General features: G+C 34.0%; 1 protein-coding gene across 2 annotated transcripts in view; it reads left to right on the top strand.

Annotated features, from left to right (window-relative positions):
* The first annotated feature begins 616 nt into the window (after positions 1–616).
* IPP (intracisternal A particle-promoted polypeptide) overlaps positions 617–18,927 on the top strand; it is a 21,388-nt gene continuing 3,077 nt past the window's right edge. The window contains exons 1-9 of one of the 2 annotated variants that reach the window (XM_039884635.1): positions 617–760; positions 1,338–1,418; positions 3,292–3,630; positions 7,128–7,559; positions 9,899–10,054; positions 11,366–11,533; positions 13,367–13,504; positions 14,052–14,174; positions 15,663–15,883. In XM_039884635.1, the coding sequence (XP_039740569.1) occupies positions 3,339–3,630; positions 7,128–7,559; positions 9,899–10,054; positions 11,366–11,533; positions 13,367–13,504; positions 14,052–14,174; positions 15,663–15,883 (1,530 nt within the window). In that variant the 5' untranslated portion in view covers positions 617–760; positions 1,338–1,418; positions 3,292–3,338. The remainder of the gene's footprint in view (positions 761–1,337; positions 1,419–3,291; positions 3,631–7,127; positions 7,560–9,898; positions 10,055–11,365; positions 11,534–13,366; positions 13,505–14,051; positions 14,175–15,662; positions 15,884–18,927) is intronic. The other variant, XM_039884646.1, reaches the window with a different exon arrangement.

Here is an 18,927-nt window from a genome sequence, read left to right as displayed (position 1 = left end):
ACACATACATGGTATTATTGGGTTTGATGTAGAATGTTTTTGTTCACTGTGGGCTGGGGTCAAAAAGTTTCAAAGCCACTAACGTGACAGGATTGAGGTTCTACAGTGAAAAGAACTGCCCGTTTTTGCGTTCTCCCTTTCCTCAAAGTAGACATCCATTCACAGTGCCCGACCCAGTCAGGCAGAGACTCAGAAAGCATTTCAGTGAATGGTAAAGAATAGAGAAAGGCTACAAATGTGAAATTATCATGTTGTACACCTGAAACTAATACAATGTTATATGTCCATTACATCTGAATTAAAAAAAAAAAATTGAAAAAAAAGACTAGAAGCACCTGACCAGGTGTTCGTCTCTGTCTTTCCTTGACACTGAGGTTCGCTGGCTGCCCGGGACGCTGCAAGAACGCAGAGAGCGACGGTAGTGGAAGCGAGCGGGCCAATCGCCTACAGCCAGAAGCTCGGTCTTGCCGCCAGGCGGTTCGCGGGAGGGAAACAAGCATTACCCGGGGGCGGCAGCAGTGTCGCTCTGAGAGCGTCCGCTACCCCACAGCGGAAAAGCACTGCGCACGCGCAGACCGGCCCGCCCCAGAGGCACCCTTGGGTAGGCCCGGCCTCGCCTCCAGCCCTCCGCTGACCCCGCTGCTCAGTCATTCCCGCCTTGTCAACCCCGCCAGGTTTCCCGCGCCTTCTTCGCGCCGGTGCGGGTCGCGACTACCCGCGCAGAGCCTGAGCGGGCGCCGGCGGGAAGGGGAAGCGGCGGGTAAGAAGGGCCTGCGTCCGGGGTGCGTCTGTGACGGGTTGGGAATTTCCTCCGGCTTCCACCGGAGGAGAGAGGAGCCTCTGGAACCGGGTTCCTTCTGCCGCTCAGGCGTGCGCTGCTAGTCGAATTGTTTTCGCCCTCTCCGGAGCTTCGTCTGGTCCGGTCCGCTCCCCGTCCCCACTGGAGAATCCGAAGGCCCAGACCCCGGCTAGTCAGCTGACCCCAAACCTGTCTGAGATTCCTTCCCCGCCAATTGGTAGCGCCTTAATGTTTATCCGCCGTCAGTGTCGCAGCAGCATAGGGGTAACTCCAGGTCCAGCCCCAATTCAAGCACAAAGAGCATCGGGTTGTTTTTTGTTTTTTGGGTTTTTTTTGAGACGCTCTCGTCCTGGGATTCTTTCTGACCAAACAGTTTCCAAATGCTAAAGGCCACCAAACAGGGTTTTTTGTTTTTTGTTTTTTTACTTTCCTTTGAAGTCTCCACCGTTTCCTAATAATGTCTTTAACGTTTGTGTCTCTTGAGGCACGTCTTTTACATCCCTGTGCAATGTCCCGTAATTATGCTTTTTCCCTTTAGAAATATCGTCACTCCATGTGCCGCCTTTTGGAATGAAGTAAACCACTGGCAGTGTGATATCAGCAGTTATTAAGAAGCGTGGTAACAAATTAGGATTTCCGTTCTCTGCCCCTAGAGTGGATGGATATTCAGTGAACTCTTTTGTAGTAGGAGGCAGCATTTTAGCCCAGTGGCTGTGCTTTATACCTTAAAGTTAGGGACAGAGGAGGTAACTTATAATTAAACCACTGGGGTCCAAAATCTGCCAACAGGAAGAAATATAAAATTAAAAAAAGTTTGATAGCCAGGTCATGTTTAATGATATCTGCAGGTCAAATTTCTGCGTAGAGACAAATACAGTTTGCTTTTACATGCCAGTTAAATGTAACATTCTGTAGATGCTAATGTGAAGTTTTAGCAGCCACCTTGGAACTTCAATCAAATTTCTCAAGTTAATCATGATAATCAGCTTAGTTATTTTTACAGTTTAAGTTTGACTGAATGCTATAAACTTAATCACGTTTTTCTAACACCAGACCACACCATTTCTGTCAGTCTTATTACCAATTCTCCTTGATGACTAAATTACAAAATTTTAGTCATCTTAGATTCCCCCTGTGCATCATCTCCATATCTCTTAAATAACTGAATTTATGGTTTCTTTACTCAATAGTAACTTGGATTTATCCTTCTGATTCTCATTGTTGAAACTATAAGGCTGTTTTTAGGACTTTGCTACCTTTAGCTCATCCCCCTGAAGGCTCAAATAACAATGCTGAAACATGACTATGCCACGTTTACTTTTGATGAACCTGTAAAAGCTCAGGTCCAAATTTCTGTGCTTGGGTCAAAGCCCTCTCTAGAACCTGGTGTAATAATTCCTATGCATGTGATATAGTGGGAAAAGCCCATTTAGAGTAAGAAGACCTGGATTCAAATACCAAGACTCTCATACTAACACTTTATCTTTGGGAATCTTTGATCTTGTTTCCTTGTCTCTCATTTCAAATAATATGTGAGAATTACAGTTGGCTTAATGTATGGAAAAGCTATCAAAGTTAAAAACAAGCTATTACTGTTATTTCTTATTGTACTCATTTATTTTACAAACATTTGAAAATGTAATATATGTTAGATTCTTGTGCTATAGCTATGAAAGTTAGTCCCGCCCTTAAGGAACTGTCTTTCAAGGTGTGTTTGTGTGTGTGTGTGTGTGTGTGTGTAGGGAGTAGAGTGATAGAGTGACAAGACAGAGTGTGATATAGGCTGTAAAATAGGTAAGCTTAAGGTGAGCGCCAAACCCAGAAAAGAAAGGAATAGGGACAGGTTCCTGAAGGAAATTATATTTGAACAGTGTCTTGAATTAAAACAATGATGCAGAAGGAAAGGGTGGATAAGGGTGCCATGAAAGAGTCACTTTAAGAAAACTGCAAATTGTTAGGTTTTGTTGGAGTATTAAGTTCAAAGAGGAATATGGGAGATAGGACTGGATAGGTGAACAGAGGTAAGATTTGAAGGGCTTTGTGTGCTAAGGGGTGTGCAAATTGAAAGATTTTAAACAGACAGATGCCTTGATGCTTTTTGAAAGTTCATTCTGGCTGCAATGTGTTCTTCCTTACTGTAGTGTACAAAAACTTCTTTCTGCCTTTGTGCCTTGCCTTCTTTTCTTTACTCCACCCAGATGGGCTAATACCCTCTCCTCATACCTTAATTCTTTCTATCTTTCAATATCCACTTCAGGTCCCATTTCTGCTGTGAAGTGTCCTCCAATTATTTTAGGCCTCATTACTTATTCTCTTCTCTGAAACCCTATTACGAACAGTACCACCCAGTTTAGTCCTTATTTGCTTCCTGTGTGTTTTATGTACTTAAGTAGATCGGAAGCTCCTTGAAGATAAGGAACGTTTCATATGTGTATGAATAGACATGTTAAACACAAAAATATGTTGTTTGGTCTCTATATTTTGTTTTTCAGGGTGGGACCAGATTAATGGGCAACAGCCCTTTTAATTTATCATTATCATGGCTAATGAGGGTTGTCCCAAGGCTGGTGATAGTCCTTTTTCATCAGATAAACATGCCCAACTCATCTTGGCCCAGATCAGTAAAATGAGGAATGGACAGCATTTCTGTGATGTGCAGCTGCAAGTTGAAAAGGAAAGTTTTAAAGTTCACCGGCTGGTTTTGGCTGCTAGTAGTCCTTACTTTGCAGCTTTGTTCACTGGAGGAATGAAAGAGTCCTCAAAAGATGTTGTACAGATTCTAGGAATTGAAGCTGGAATATTTCGAATACTTCTAGATTTCATTTACACAGGTATGTTAAGTGAGCCTGTAGATTTGAGTGAAGAATGATGCAATCTCTCATGGGGACATAAATTAATCTAACATAGAAAGTAATTTGACAGTATATTATTATGAGTCTGAAAAGTTCATATCTTTTGACCCCATGTTTATTTTCTAGGAATCCTAAGGAATTAATTAGTGATACAGGCAAATATTTCTGTACCAAATGTTTATTGTAACATTATTTATAATGTTATATAATTGAATATAATTGTCTCAACAGGTCGTATAATTATGGTACATGTATATATAATGGAATATTTTTTAAATCTCACAATTCATTTAAATATATACTATCATGGAAGAATGTTTACAATATATTAAATGAAGAAAATCTGGATAAATATCACCCCAATTTTGTTTTAAAAAAATCATTTGTTTGTATTTGTGCACAAAGACCAGAATGTTGGTGTTTACCTTTAGATGATGGAAAAGTCTTATTTTTCCCTTTTTTCCTGTTTTTCCATCAAAATGTTTATAATCAACATGTGTTATTTTAATCAAAACTTTTATTTTTAAAATGTTTTTGAAGAGTTTTAATAACAGAAAATACACATAAAATTATATGTGAAGTATGTCTTATATGTAACATAAATATACATGAAAAAACAGAAAGAAATATACTAAAGTGTTAATACAGTGTATATGTATGGGAAAATGTGTGATTTTCATATTAATTTTTATATTTTTCTGCCTTAAAGTTTTTTTTTCTGTAGTGAATACATATTAGTCTTATAATCAGGAAAAAAATGTTTGAAAACAAAAACCATGTTTGATTGGTCTAGTTTGGATAACACACCATGCTCTCCTTAAAGGACTAGGTGGGAGATAATTATGTGGCCTGAAAAAGTGTTTATTTAATGCATGGTATTTAAACCTAGAAAATGACAAAAGGTGATTTTTCTTTGTGTTATATAATATTCTCTTTTGGAAATTTTCAGACAATGGCTTACTTATTTTGGGATGTAAAAATGTCTACTGAAAGCAATGCAGCTCTGCCTATTGGCTAATGCACAAATTAACATTGAGGGGTTCTTGATCTCACTTTTCTAAATGACTTGTATGAGCTGAAAACTGCTTCATAAATACCTCTGCTTCTCTTATTTGCAAAGTAGAAATTTACACAGATTTATCCAATGGAATTAGTGTTTGAACTACATAAAAACAAGAAATGCCACAAGTTGTGTATTCTGCCTCCGCTGTCTGACAGTAACAAGAAAAGATATTTAGTGACAGAATATTCATGACATCAGTACCATATTGCTTGGCACTTCCGTTAAAGAAATAAAAAGTGGTAAAACCCAGAGACATAGAAGCTACTGAGCGTATCAGGGGAAAATAACATGTAGAATATTGATATTTAAGGCTAAAATTGGTATAACAGTTAAGAACAGCATTTGGCTCCTCGTAAAAGATATTAAAAGTTTGTTTTTCCACAAAATTAATCCATAGTAGGCATTCCAAGGCTGGTATGGTGACTTCATGATGTCATTATCGTCCCATTATTCTTCCAACATTTTGCTTCGGGATCTATAGTTTGTAGGTTTTAATATCATGATTACCAAACTCCAGCCAGTGGAAGGAAGATGGGAAGGCAAAAGGGCCTGCTAGCAGAGTCTACTTTTTAAACTTTTCTGGTAGCCCTACCCAGTAACTGCTGTGTATATCCGATTCGCCAAACTCAAAAATTCGCCCCTATCTGCAAGGGAGGCTAAGAAATGTAATTTTCTGTAGGGCAAAATTGCCACCCAAAGCAAAATCAAAGTTCTGTTAGTAAGGATTTGAAAGTGAATATTGGATATTTATTGGAGAGAGAATTTTGTAGTCTTTGATACAATTAGTTCTTAAAAAACATGTTCTTTGATTTTCATTGTAATAGCATTTCTCCTTTGAGGGATGTGGAGGCAGCAAAACCTGTTATTCTGTTGATCTCTCCTTTGGACTTGGCTATACATTCTGTTAACAATTCACAATTCTAATAGATTTTAACATATTTCACACCTCAGATTTTTATTCACTTCACTTTGAATCAGATGACCTGGGTTTTTGATCTAGCTCTGCCACTAATTATGTGATACAAGGCATTTCATTTAACTTTAGTCAATTATTCATTCTTTCAACAGATATTTATGAATATGATTTTTGAACTAGATACTAGGGATCTGAGGTAAACAAGACAAGCATGGCCTCTGCCTTCACAGAATTTTATAGTAATGCAGATTAGGTATTTTACAAAATAGAAATGAACTCGTGAGAGCCTCATTTTCCTTGTGGTAAAGTGGGGATAGTAGCACTTTATAATTTATGTGAGGTTAAATGAAATAAATTTTAATAAATGTAAAAGCACTTTTTGTAATCTATAAAGCCTTATTAAGCCAGAGGGAATTCTTTTTATTACTATCAAGTAATTCTTGGCTTTATCTGGTAGCAGTCAGTCATTCAGTGCCCTTAAATCACAACCCATGATCTTATCTTCTCCAAGTTTGTGGTGAATTCTCATTCAAGTCAGTTTTATCTCAGTTTTCTTTGAATCCACTGCTATTGTGGATTCTATTTCTTATACTTTAAGAAAACTCCCTGTTTGCATTCAACAAGCCATATTCTTCCTCTCACCATAATATCTTTGGCCAATCATTCATTTAAGATAAAACTTTTGAGCACCTAGTCTAGGCTAGGCATTGAGAATACAGAAGGGACAAGCCTTGCTCCAACAGACTTTATAAATCTAATTGGGAATACAAACTTTAGACAAATAGTTTAGTGGAGTGAATGTTGTTAAAATGATAAAGAGAAAGTAAGACTGAGTGGAGAATTTATCCTTATTAGGTAGAAGAATTACAATTTTTTTCCTTCTAAATGTAATTGACTATTCGATGTCCTCTCAAAGTCATTCTATAAATATGTGAAATCAAAGCCCTCTGGAAAGAGAATAGTATATATAATTTCTTAAATGTTAAGTATTTAATGACTCTTCATATATTATAGACTCTTGGTTTATACCTAATATTAAAATTAACATCTGTGTGGCACTTGATTATCATAATTAAAGATAGGGACTCTGTCTCACCCTCCCAAGTGCCTAAGTAAATGTTTGTTAGATGCAAATAGCCTTATGTTAAAAGTATGGACTTTGATGTCAGTCCCTACCCTCAACTCACTTAACCATGTAACTTGGGGGCAAGTTACTTAAACTTTCTGATTCTGTTTTCTTAATACAAAAATAAGGGGGAAAAAACATACTAATGGGGTTGTAGTCAGGGTTAAACAAATGTATAAAGCAATTACTGCTATGGTTCATTGTAAGTGTTCCATAAATGTTAGGTATCATCATTAAAGTTTTGTGCTCTTTGTACAAATTGTTTGTTGCCTTTTTACTTAGCTATCGGTGGAATCAAGTATAATGCTTTTTGAGAATAAGTCAATGTTTGTTTTTAATTTTCTGGTTATTCTGTCGTCCTATTTCCTTAGGTATAGTGAACATAGCTGTGAATAATGTTCAGGAGTTGATTGTTGCAGCAGACATGCTACAGTTGACTGAAGTTGTTAATCTTTGCTGTGAATTTCTGAAAGGACAAATTGATCCACTGAACTGCATTGGGATCTTTCAGTTCTCTGAGCAAATTGCCTGTCATGATCTTTTGGAATTCACAGAAAACTACATTCATGTCCATTTCTTGGAAGTTCAGAGTGGGGAAGAGTTCCTGGCCCTTACAAGAGATCAGCTGATCAAAATTTTACGAAGTGAAGAGCTTAGCATTGAGGATGAATACCAAGTCTTCTTAGCTGCAATGCAATGGATTCTCAAAGATCTGGGAAAAAGAAGAAAACATGTGGTGGAAGTACTAGACCCAATTCGATTCCCTTTATTACCTCCTCAGAGGCTTTTAAAGTATATAGAAGGTAATTTTTTTGTTGCATATCAAATTAGTCAATTATCCAGTGGCTTTTTTTCTGTTTAAAATGTGATAGTGTTTTTATTTTTCAATTCAATAGCAGACATTTATTGAACAATGACTATATGCAAGATACAGACTTTTTATGTTTTGTGAGTAGACAGTAGTAGTTCAGTACTTCTACCCTTTAATTTTAATCAAATCCTTATGTACCTTTTTTGAGATTAAATACTAACAGATGAAAGTTTTAGATAAAATTAGTGACAGAACTAAAATATTGCTGTTTCTGGCAGTACTAATTATTTCAGTGTAAGATTTCTTATCACTCTGAAAAAGTCAGCAAAACCTAACATTTGAGGAAAATGCATATGCTAAAAACAAAACCAAAACTCAGTAAATCCTGCAAGTGCTCTCATTATAAATTTTCTATTGATGTAATATCATAGCTCCTAAGTAGCCTTTGAATCATCTTTAAATTCTAAACTTTGAAAATACTTTTCACCATAGTATAAAATAGTTTATATCTTTTTATTAGAAAATAATAATATTTAAATTTATTTTTAAAAACTACTTTAGACCTAGTTTCAAGATTTGAAGCTTGTTTTCTTGTCATACACTGAAACTTTAGGATACGGCTGAATTAGAAATGATCTTCTTATGAATTAAATATACTGTTAGCATTAAAGGTATAATTCTGTGAAGGAATTGTATTTAATGAGGCTGTTTGGTTTTTCTCCACTGTAATTTAATAGTGTTAACAGAATTTTGTAGGTTTTTCTGAGTTTAAATGCATATATAGTCAATTCTTGATGTTCACAGTAGTTATGGTCTATAAAGTTACCATGAACACCAAATTGGCAAATACTAAGCCATTGTTCATAAGAGAAACATGGGGTAAGTTCTTAGAAGCCTTTGGTCAAGACATTTTTCTAATTTGATCAATGCATAACCTTGTTTTTTTGTGTGTTTCTGTCAAAACACCTTATTTAATATATTCATTAACATCAATTCATTAACATTGACCTCAGGGCCAATAGTATAATAACTCATGCCTGAATGAAGCCTAACATCACATCATAAGTACCTTCGTGCACTTATGAACACCTCATAGTATACTTCACTTAGTATAGAGCACCTACATAGTATACTTGACATAGTATACAGCACTTCGGCAGTATACTTGGAGGTCATTTTAAACAGTGAAATCACCAAAAAAAAAGTGAAAAACATGGCACTAACTAGACTGTGAAAAGGACACTTGTTTACAGTATGAGAGCTGAAATAGGAAGGCAGAGCATCACCTTGTTTGGTCTTGCTGGAGAACATGCTTGTCAGGATGATGCAGATTTTTTGCCACTCTGTGGCATGTTCATGAATGACTGGAAAGCACCATGAGTATTCATTTGGGTTACAAATACATTTTGGTGAGTAGATGTGCTCACAAGTAAGGGATCCACAAATAATGAAAACTGATTGTATTTAAATGCTAAAACAAGAAGAGAAATTATCCAGACATATTTTTGTATGAATCGTGAGAATTTAGGAGTGGGACAAAAGCTTTAATGGTTGCATTGGTTTTTCCCAAGTGCCACAGAAACAGAATACTAAAGGAAAGTTCCTCTACTAGGAACAAGGGAAGGTTTCCTGGAATCAGGGCATATTTTCCTACAGCTTTTTGTATTATAGTATTCCAGTCTTGCACTGCTTATTAAGCATGCCAGATAGTTACCACCTAAAGGTATTTCACTGAACTAAACCTGCAAAGAGTCAAGAGAGAACTAATGGAACATTTTTTTAAAGGGAACCTTAATATTTTTCAATTTTGAATGTTTCTTCTTTTTGATCTTATTAAAGAAAAGATGGACAATTTATATAGGAAAGTAATGAGAATTTTCGTGATTTTGTTAGTTGACCTGCTTTCCTCAATATTGCCTTTGGGATGTGGGTACAAGGCCTGGAGACAGTCCCTTGCTAGCATATATGGTACTTTTGTGCAAATTAGAAAATAGTGCTTTTCTTAGGGGATCCAGGTCTTAGAGTTTGCCAGGTAGGACACATGTTGACTTTCATTCCCAATTCACCTCCTCAGCTAAGCAGCCTTGAGCAGGAATAACCTACCCAATCATGCTCAGAATCTTTTTAGGAAATATACCCTCGATTGAAGGAAAATATATCTTTATCAGCAATGAGAAAAATAATATTGGATATTGTAGGAAACAAACACCATTGTTTGATGATAAGTTTTTACTTTTTGATTGTTAAATGGGCTTTTACTTTGTGGAAACATGTCTTTTCAATGTTATTTAAAAGTTGATTAAAATGTAATCTTTTTAAACATTGCTTTAGGAGTATCTGATTTTAATCTTCGTGTTGCATTGCAAACACTTTTGAAAGAGTACTGTGAGGTGTGCAAATCTCCCAAAGAGAACAAGTTTTGTAGTTTTCTGCAAACATCTAAGGTCCGACCTCGGAAGAAAGCAAGAAAGTACCTGTATGCAGTAGGTGAGAACCTTTTAAAAAGTAATAGAAATTATCTTTATTTTCAGAATCAAACCTTTTAATATTTTATTATTATACATGTCAGAATATTCAGGTGCATCAAATAGACATTTAATTTCACATACAGGCTACAGATTTATAAATTGTGTTTATATAATACAGTAGACACATTGCTACTCACTTGACATCTATTCTGTGATCTAAGTCTTTGAGTTCTTAGATTACCCAATTATTATCAATAGCTGACTAAAGAAATATGGCTTTAAAAGTTGAAAATTTGAATTATAATGAAAAATAAAGAAAGTCAACCTCAAAAATTTTAATTATTTACAGTTTCTTAGGTGGTCATTAGAGATATTAGGAGCCAGTGGTCCCGAAAGTGGGGATGTACGCAGTAATCTATGGCTGTATCAGATCAACATATTAAAACTTCCTTTCATTTTTATTTTTAAAAGCATTAAACCATATCAGTGTTTGATATATATGACAGATTGCCCAGGTTTATATACATAATTTATATATAAATACTTTTTATAAAATAATATTGACTATCAACTGTAATTGAAAATTTTTAAAAAACAGACTCATGGACATGGACTATAGACTAGTGGTTACCAGAGGGTATGGGGAGAGGGGAGGTAAATGAGGTAAAGGGGGTCAAATATGTGGTGACAGAAAGAAATCTAATTATGGGAGGTGAACACACAGTGTAAATATATATATATATGCCTTGCTATTAAAGTGTACAGCTAAAACTTATTGGATTTCGTTAATCAACATCACTATTAAATAAATTTTTTTAAAAATTAAAATAAGTAAAAGAATAAATAAATATAAAATAAATAAAAATACTTGCTATGTAATTTATAATATTTATATAATTATATACATAATTTTATATACTATGATCTATTATGTAATTTTTGAGTACATGCTAAACTTTTTTTAATGATGGGGTGTGCAAACTAGAATTTCAACTCACTATTTTTAATTGCAACAGACACTAATAGAAGTCATAATGAAACTTCCTAATGACCAGCTCCTTGATTTATGTTTTATCCAATATTCTATTATAACCAAGACCAGGTGGTAGAACACTATGGTTAACTCATTGCATTTAAGCCATAATCTTTCAGGACTTGTCACATTTAAAAAAAAAATACATATATATGGCAGGCTCTAAAGCATTTATTCCTTGCTATGAAATAGTTATACTGAATGTCTAGATGTAGAGAGCCAGATTTTCTCCTTACTACCATCCCATGTTTAGCAATAGGGAATTTGTTGTGTTCCTCCTTTTCTTCCTTTGTTCAGGTGGATATACTCGGTTACAGGGAGGTCGTTGGAGTGATAGCAGAGCCCTCAGCTGTGTAGAACGCTTTGACACCTTTAGCCAGTACTGGACCACTGTGTCTTCACTTCATCAGGCTCGATGCGGGCTAGGAGTAGCAGTTCTAGGAGGGATGGTCTATGCTATTGGAGGTAATAATGAAAACAACTTATTTCCCTTGTTAGTCTTTAGCTATAAGTTGGCTGCCTTATATGCCTTATATATTGCTAGGTACTATGGAATATATGTAGATATAATTGTGCTCAGTATATATTTATTGAATGAACAAATGAAAGAAAGAAAAAGGACACACAAGATGTTGAATCATAAGGCAGAATACTTAGGTTTGGTTTTAACGAAAAGTTGTTTGTAAAATGTGGCACCAGAATTTAGGTCAACATTTATGATATAATTTAAAAAATTTTGAAAGCTGCATTACAAATCATTTTTACTTAATGAAGTTATCTGGAGAGTAGGATATATAAAAAAGTCATTTAGACATTGGGATATATTTCATGATTGAAATCTTTTTTAAAACAATTATGAATTATAAAATAATTAATGAATAAAATTAAAGGAGGTTTAAATGTTGAAGGAAAATAATTATCAGAGAAGTATCTAAAGAGAAATAAATGCTTACTTTTAATATCAATATTTCCCAGCATAAAAGAATTGTTTCCCCACTGCTCTGCAGTCAAACTCTGTCATATGTCAAGTAATCGTACATGCATGAATCTGTTTCTAGATTCTTTTCTGTTCCACTGGTCTTTTTGTCTATCCTTTCTTAATTACTATAGCTTTAATTTTAAGTCTGATAAGCTTATCTGATAGGGTAGTTTCTTCTTCTGTTCTGGGAGTGCTTGGCTATTCTAAGCCCTTTGTATTTCCTATAAATTTTAGAATCAGTTTGTCAAATTTGTTTTTAAGAATACTGTATGGTTCCTGTTATATGAAGTACTTAGAGTAGTCACAATCATAAAGACAGAAAGTATAATGGTGATTGCCAGAGGCTGGTGGAGGGGAGAATGGGAAATTACTGTTTAATATAGAGTTTCAGTTTGACAATATGAAAAGAATTATGGAGATAGATGATTGTGATGGCTTCACAACAGTGCGAATGTTTTTAACATCACTGAACTGTACACTTAAAAACGGTTAAGATAGTCTATGGCCATGAACAAGCCCGATCGGGCCTGAACAAGCCCGATCCCATCTGATCTCAGAAGTTAAGAAGGGTCGGGCCTGGTTAGTACTTGGATAGGAGACCACCTAGGAAGACCAGGTGCTGTAAGCTTAAAAAATAAGAGATTGTAAACTGACAAGGTCCTTGTAATCTGTGAGGTCAACCAAGGGTTGCCTCACCTAAAAAAAAATGGTTAAGGTAATAAATTTTATGTTATGTACATTTTAACACAAAAAAAGAGTTTTTAAAAATTGGGATATTACATCTAAATCAGTTGACTCTTCTAATTCATGAATGTGATACATCTCTTCATTCATTTAGCTATTCCTTAATTTAAAATTTTATCTAGATAAAGTTTGTAAATTTTAACAATGGAGGTCTTATACAATCTTTGTTTAGATTTATTCCTAGGTATAGTATATTTTAAAATTCTGTTTTAAGTGATATCTTTAAATTATTTTTATTTTGTTTTTTGCTAGATAAGGATTGCATTAAAAACTTAAATTATACAAGTTTTAAAATGCAAATCATATCCTCAAAAATTACATGGATTGTTTGGATGGTAGAATTAGAAATAGATAATAGGAAAATTGTATCATTGCTTCATTAAATGGGCTTTAATAAATGACAGTGCTACAGATTCAAAATAATACTTGCTGGACATATAAATTTTAATGAATAGTATAAAGTCAGACATAATAGTTGAATTTCCGACACTGTGGAATGCTACTTAATATTGTATCATGGTTCTAGGCTATTAGCATTACCAAACCTTCTCATGTGTCTCTTTTATTTAACTCAGGTGAAAAGGATTCCATGATTTTTGATTGTACTGAATGCTATGATCCAGTTACTAAACAGTGGACAACTGTAGCTTCAATGAATCACCCCCGCTGTGGCTTGGGAGTGTGTGTGTGTTATGGAGCTATCTATGCTTTGGGTAATGATGCTGTTCAATTTAAGGATATCTAGTATTATTTAAATTCTTATTTCCTGATTACTTCAGAAATTTCTTCTCCTCCCATAGGAAACTCGTACCCTTTTAGCTTTATGTATTCTTATCAAAATATTATTACTTGAAAGTGTGAAGTGCTTAGAATGAGATGGAGATGAAATATAGATGAATGTCCAATGAAGCACTTTAGCTAAGATTAAGATAACCATTCTGGGGAGGGGGGAAAAAGATAGCCATTCTGAATATGCAGAAGTTGTTTCAAAGGTAGTTTTGAAAAATACCATATTTCCTATGCAGTATGCTGAAGTTTTTGTTTTTGTTTTGTTTTAAATCTCTAGTGAAACCAGGCAGAGTTAAAAGATCTGAGTTCTGATAACAAATTCTAACTTTTCATGTGATCTTGAACAAATAATCTCTCTGTTCCATGTGGTAATCATCCATAATATGAAGTTGTCGAATTAGATATTTTGTAAAGTGTTTGTCATAAATAAGATTCCTTTATCCCAAACATAAATTTTTTATTTGGTTACAGGTGGGTGGATTGGAGCTGAGATAGGGAACACCATTGAACGATTTGATCCTGATGAAAATAAATGGGAAGTAGTTGGCAACATGGCTGTGTCACGCTACTACTTTGGGTGTTGTGAAATGCAAGGTAATTACTTTATAAAATATTTTTTCTGAAAATATACTTCTTAAAAAACTGAGCTTGAGGCTTCATTTTCACAAAAGTATATTTTATGTCTGTTAATATTGAATGATTAAACACTAACAGTATGGAAGTTCTGCTTTTAACTTTTGTTTTTTAACCTTTTATTTCTTTATTTCTGTATTGCCAAAATAATCAATTTTTTTTTCCAAAATAAAGCTAGAATTAAAAATTCCAGATAAGCAAAAATACCTGACTAGGAAAATAAGCAGGCCTTAGTAAGTATTTCTAGGTAGGGATTGAATATCAAAAACAATCTTCAGTCTTTTCTTGGCTTCAGTGTTTTTTTTACAGTCCACACAGAATGTAATGCTATGATAGATTTGAAAAATGTACTGCATATTTAAATGGTTTACAGACACTATTTTAATTGTGTACTACAGGAGAGGGAGGTAGTAAGCACTGTCAAATAAAACCTGATTCTCTGTCCAGAACTGGAGAGCAGATTTATATGTACCTGCAGAGTAGGAAGCAATCTGCTCATTGTTGTATGAGAACTCATCCTGCTTTGTTCTCAGCTCAGGTTCTGCTTTGTACCTTCTCAGATTTCCACTAGCATTTAAATGTTCAAATTACATGATATAGACATATTCTATTGTTTACTATTATAAAGTTCTCTAGTTTTTTATTATTCACATCTAAAATCATAGAGCTAGAGAGGCATTTTGGAGATTATCTGTTACAACCCCTTTATTTATAAATGAGGAAGCTGAAGATTTGGAAGGTTGTGAGATATCTTTTTTCATAGCTGGTTACTGGCAAAGCTGGAGCTAGACCCCAAGTTTACTAACATTTAATTCATATTTCTTAAAATTCCATTCTTCATAATTTATAACTACTCACTTTAGAACATGGGAAACAATGCTAGACACTCAAAAATAATTGTAGATTGTCAGAACCATTAGTTTCAATCAAATTTAAAACAGAACTCTCTGAATTACATCCTACTGTACTCTAGTGAGTGATCCTGATACTTTAATCTAGCCATATAACTCTTCTAATTTAAATGTAATTCTCTTTTTTATGCCCATCTGAACAAAGGTAGGCTGTCACCAAACAGGGCCATGACATTTTTTAGAGGGGAAAAAAAATCTCTCTCCCTTTTTTACCTAGACATGGTAGCAGTGGATCTGGAACTTAAGATCATCAGGCAGACAATAAGATGGGAAATCTTTATCTGAAAAATTGTTTTGTTATAACATCATTAAGTTATTTGAAAAGTCAATGCCACTTTAAGTTATACCCCTAATTCTTTGTAATATGCTTAAATGTGAACTGCGATAAACTAGACAGAAGTCAATTTCTCTCAAAGAATATAAGCCCAACATTAAATATAGCACCAGCATGGCAAACTGAAATCACAACTATTACCTTTGATATAATTATTTACATCCAATTTTCTATTGCATCTAAGCAAAAATATTCCATTTTCAGGTTTAATTTATGTAATTGGGGGCATCAGCAATGAAGGAATAGAGCTTCGTTCTTTTGAAGTTTATGATCCACTTTCCAAGCGTTGGTCTCCACTACCTCCAATGGGAACCAGGAGAGCATATCTTGGGGTGGCTGCCCTCAATGACTGCATATATTCTATTGGAGGGTGGAATGAGACACAAGATGCTCTTCATACTGTAGAAAAATATTCTTTTGAAGAGGTAGGTTGGATGATTTCAAATGTTTAGTGTCCTGTTATCCTTTTAATGTCTGTAAGATCTGTAGTGATATGTGTTCTTTCGTTCATGATATTGATCGTTTGTAGGTTTTTTTTCTCTTTTCAAAGAACTAACTTTTGATGTCATTGATTTTTTTTCTACTGATTACTCATCTTCTATTTCATTCATTTCTGTTCCTATTTTTTTCCCTTCTATTTGTTTTGGGTTTAATTTGCTCTTCTTTTTCTAGATTCTTAAAGTGGAAGCTTAAATGATTGATTTTAGACCTTTTTCTATAATGTAAACCCTTAAAGTTATAAATTGTTTTCAAGAACTTCTTTAACTATATCCTTCCTGTACATTTTGATATGTTTTGTTTTAATTAGCATTTATCTCAAAATATCTTTTAATTTTTCCCTGGTAATTTCTTCTTTGACCAGTAGGTTGTTAGAAGTATGTTATGTAATTTCCAAATATTTGGGGATTTTCCAGATATTTTTCTATTATTTATTTCTAATTTAAATCCATTGTGATCAAAGAGCATACTTTGATTTCTATCTTGGTAGATACTTCATGTACACCTGAAAAGAATTTTAATAATGCTGTTGTTGAGTGTAGTGTTATATAAATATCAGTTAGGTCAAGTTGATTATTGTTCATGTCTTCCTGAGCCTTTCCAGAAAATTTCAGATTCTTTCATGCCTTCTCTCTTTCCATGTTTGTAAGTACCTTCTCTGTCTGTGAAAAACTTGGCTCCCATTATTCTTAATATTTATTTATTTGTGCATTCTATTTACTTGTTAAATGAAACAAATCTCCCTGTCATACCAGCTGTCTTCTCTACCTGCCACCTCTGCACATTACCTATCCTGTCACTGCACATATGACTCCACAATGTTCTCTCAGTCCCTCAGTTACTGGGTTGATTCAGTTATGGTAGGAAAAGAAGAGAAGAAAAAGATCAAGAAAGGTAGATTATATCTTCATTGAGTCACTGTTCTGTCATGCATTTGTTCATTAGTCTATTTATTCATTCAGAAATACTTATAGACTTTTTAGTATGTAAGTATGGATTAGGCATTATGCCTGGGGAACTAAAAGCAAACTAAACATACAAGGCCCAGATCTCAAGGAGCCTAAATTCTATTGGGGAATATAGAGAAAGAAACAAACAATTGCATTACAATTTGTTAGGTCCTGGGATGATGAAGTACAAGGTGTATTATGCCATGGACTTGCCATGGACTTGACCATTTTTTCCCAAGTAAATTTACATGGAATACTAATATTTTGTGTTCTTAATGGGAATTAGGTAACATGAGTTTCCCTGGCCAATTATATTTAGGGAAAGTTGGGTTAAACAAAGTTAAACTTCTTTACCACAGGACTTCTTTGCACAATGTAATACAATAATATACTTTGTGAATCTTTATGCTAAGCCTCTCACATTTAATTGACCACACAATTAAATTTGTTTGTGGATGTTTGTGAAACATCTGAGGAATAAAGTATTTCAGGAAACATATTTTCATAAATGTGGATTAGTGTTATATTTGAATTTTGTGGTTCTTAAACTGCTTATGGTTTATTAAAATCATCAAAAATAAAGGTTTTTTTTTTATTTCCTTTCATTAAGTAGAAAGATTTTTGTTAATAGCTTTATTGAGATATAATTCACACACCAAACATTTGAGTTATTTTAACTTTTTGGCAATTATAAACCATGCGCTATGAACAGGTGTGTGGACAATTTTGTGTGTATATATGTTTTTTTTTTTCTTGGCTATCTATATACCTACCTAGGTGTAGAATTGATGGATCATATGGTAATTCTATGTTTACCCTTATTCGAGACTGCTAGATTATTTTCCAAAGCAGCTATACCATTTTATATAACCAACAACACTGTATGAAGGTTCTAATTTCTCCACATCCGATGCTTGTTATTTATCTTTTTGATTATTTTGATTATAGATGTCATAGTAAGTGTGAACTGGTATCTCATTTCTGACAAGTTTTTAACTTTAGTGATATTTAAAATTCCTTTCACCTTCTATATGACTTTATTTGTTAATATAGAAAAAGAACTTTTTGAGGGCACTTTCTCTTCTTAATTTTTCTGTATGACTGGAAATGAATAGATTTTTGTCCCAAAGTGTCTATTAGTAATGCGTTATCTTGTTTTTCATGCATAAATTTGAAATGTTATTGTTATTTAGTATCTACTAAAGTCCCACATTATAGATCCAAATCCTAAAGATAATGTAAAACATGTTTCTGGTTTTACGGAGTTTATTTTGGGGCTACTCAGGATAAAAAGAAAACTGTAGTTCTAATACACTGATTGAAAGGAAAGTTTAGCATTAGAAGATGAGCCCCATGGTTCCCTTATTCTTGTCAAGAGCCATTTTTTGGGGAGGCAAAGGTTAGTTCTCCCTTAATGATAAACATAACCTCAACATCCTAATTTCTCTGTAGATATTTTTGTGAATATATGTGTCTTTTAAAATATGAATGTTTTTTCAGCTATGCTAACTTTGTGATGTTCTGTAATTTCAGATAATCAAGTAGCCTTCAAATTTATTATTTTCAATTTCAAAGGATTGTCACTGATTCTAGTATTTCAGAATTTCATTTAAGTTCAGATCAGCAAACATACATTGACTCTCTATAATGTACTGGTGCTATTCTCATTACTAGGATGTGAAGCTCATCTTTAAAATGTTCACTTTCTAGCATTGATAAATAATCATTGTTCACTTTTCGTAATTTTATAAATTTTGTTTATCATGTATATGTGTTATTTCTAGGTTCATTTTATTTTTTAACATGGCTATTTGCTCTTTTCTCTTGTGATTATTTCCCAGGACCTTTATTAGCTTTCTTATTTTCTGAATATAGACATTTTCCTTGGAGTAGGACATTTTGGCTGTAGCAGCTTATTGAAATTCCTTTAGGGAACACTGTATACCAGGAGTTAGCAAACTTTTCATTAAAAGGACACAATCTCTTTTTTAGCATATTCTTTTTTTTTTTTTTTTTGGCAT

Source organism: Pteropus medius, unplaced genomic scaffold (genome assembly GCF_902729225.1).
Source record: "Pteropus medius unplaced genomic scaffold, Ma_sr-lr_union100, whole genome shotgun sequence".
Classification (NCBI taxonomy): domain Eukaryota; kingdom Metazoa; phylum Chordata; class Mammalia; order Chiroptera; family Pteropodidae; genus Pteropus; species Pteropus medius.
This window is presented reverse-complemented; position numbering and strand designations above follow the sequence as displayed.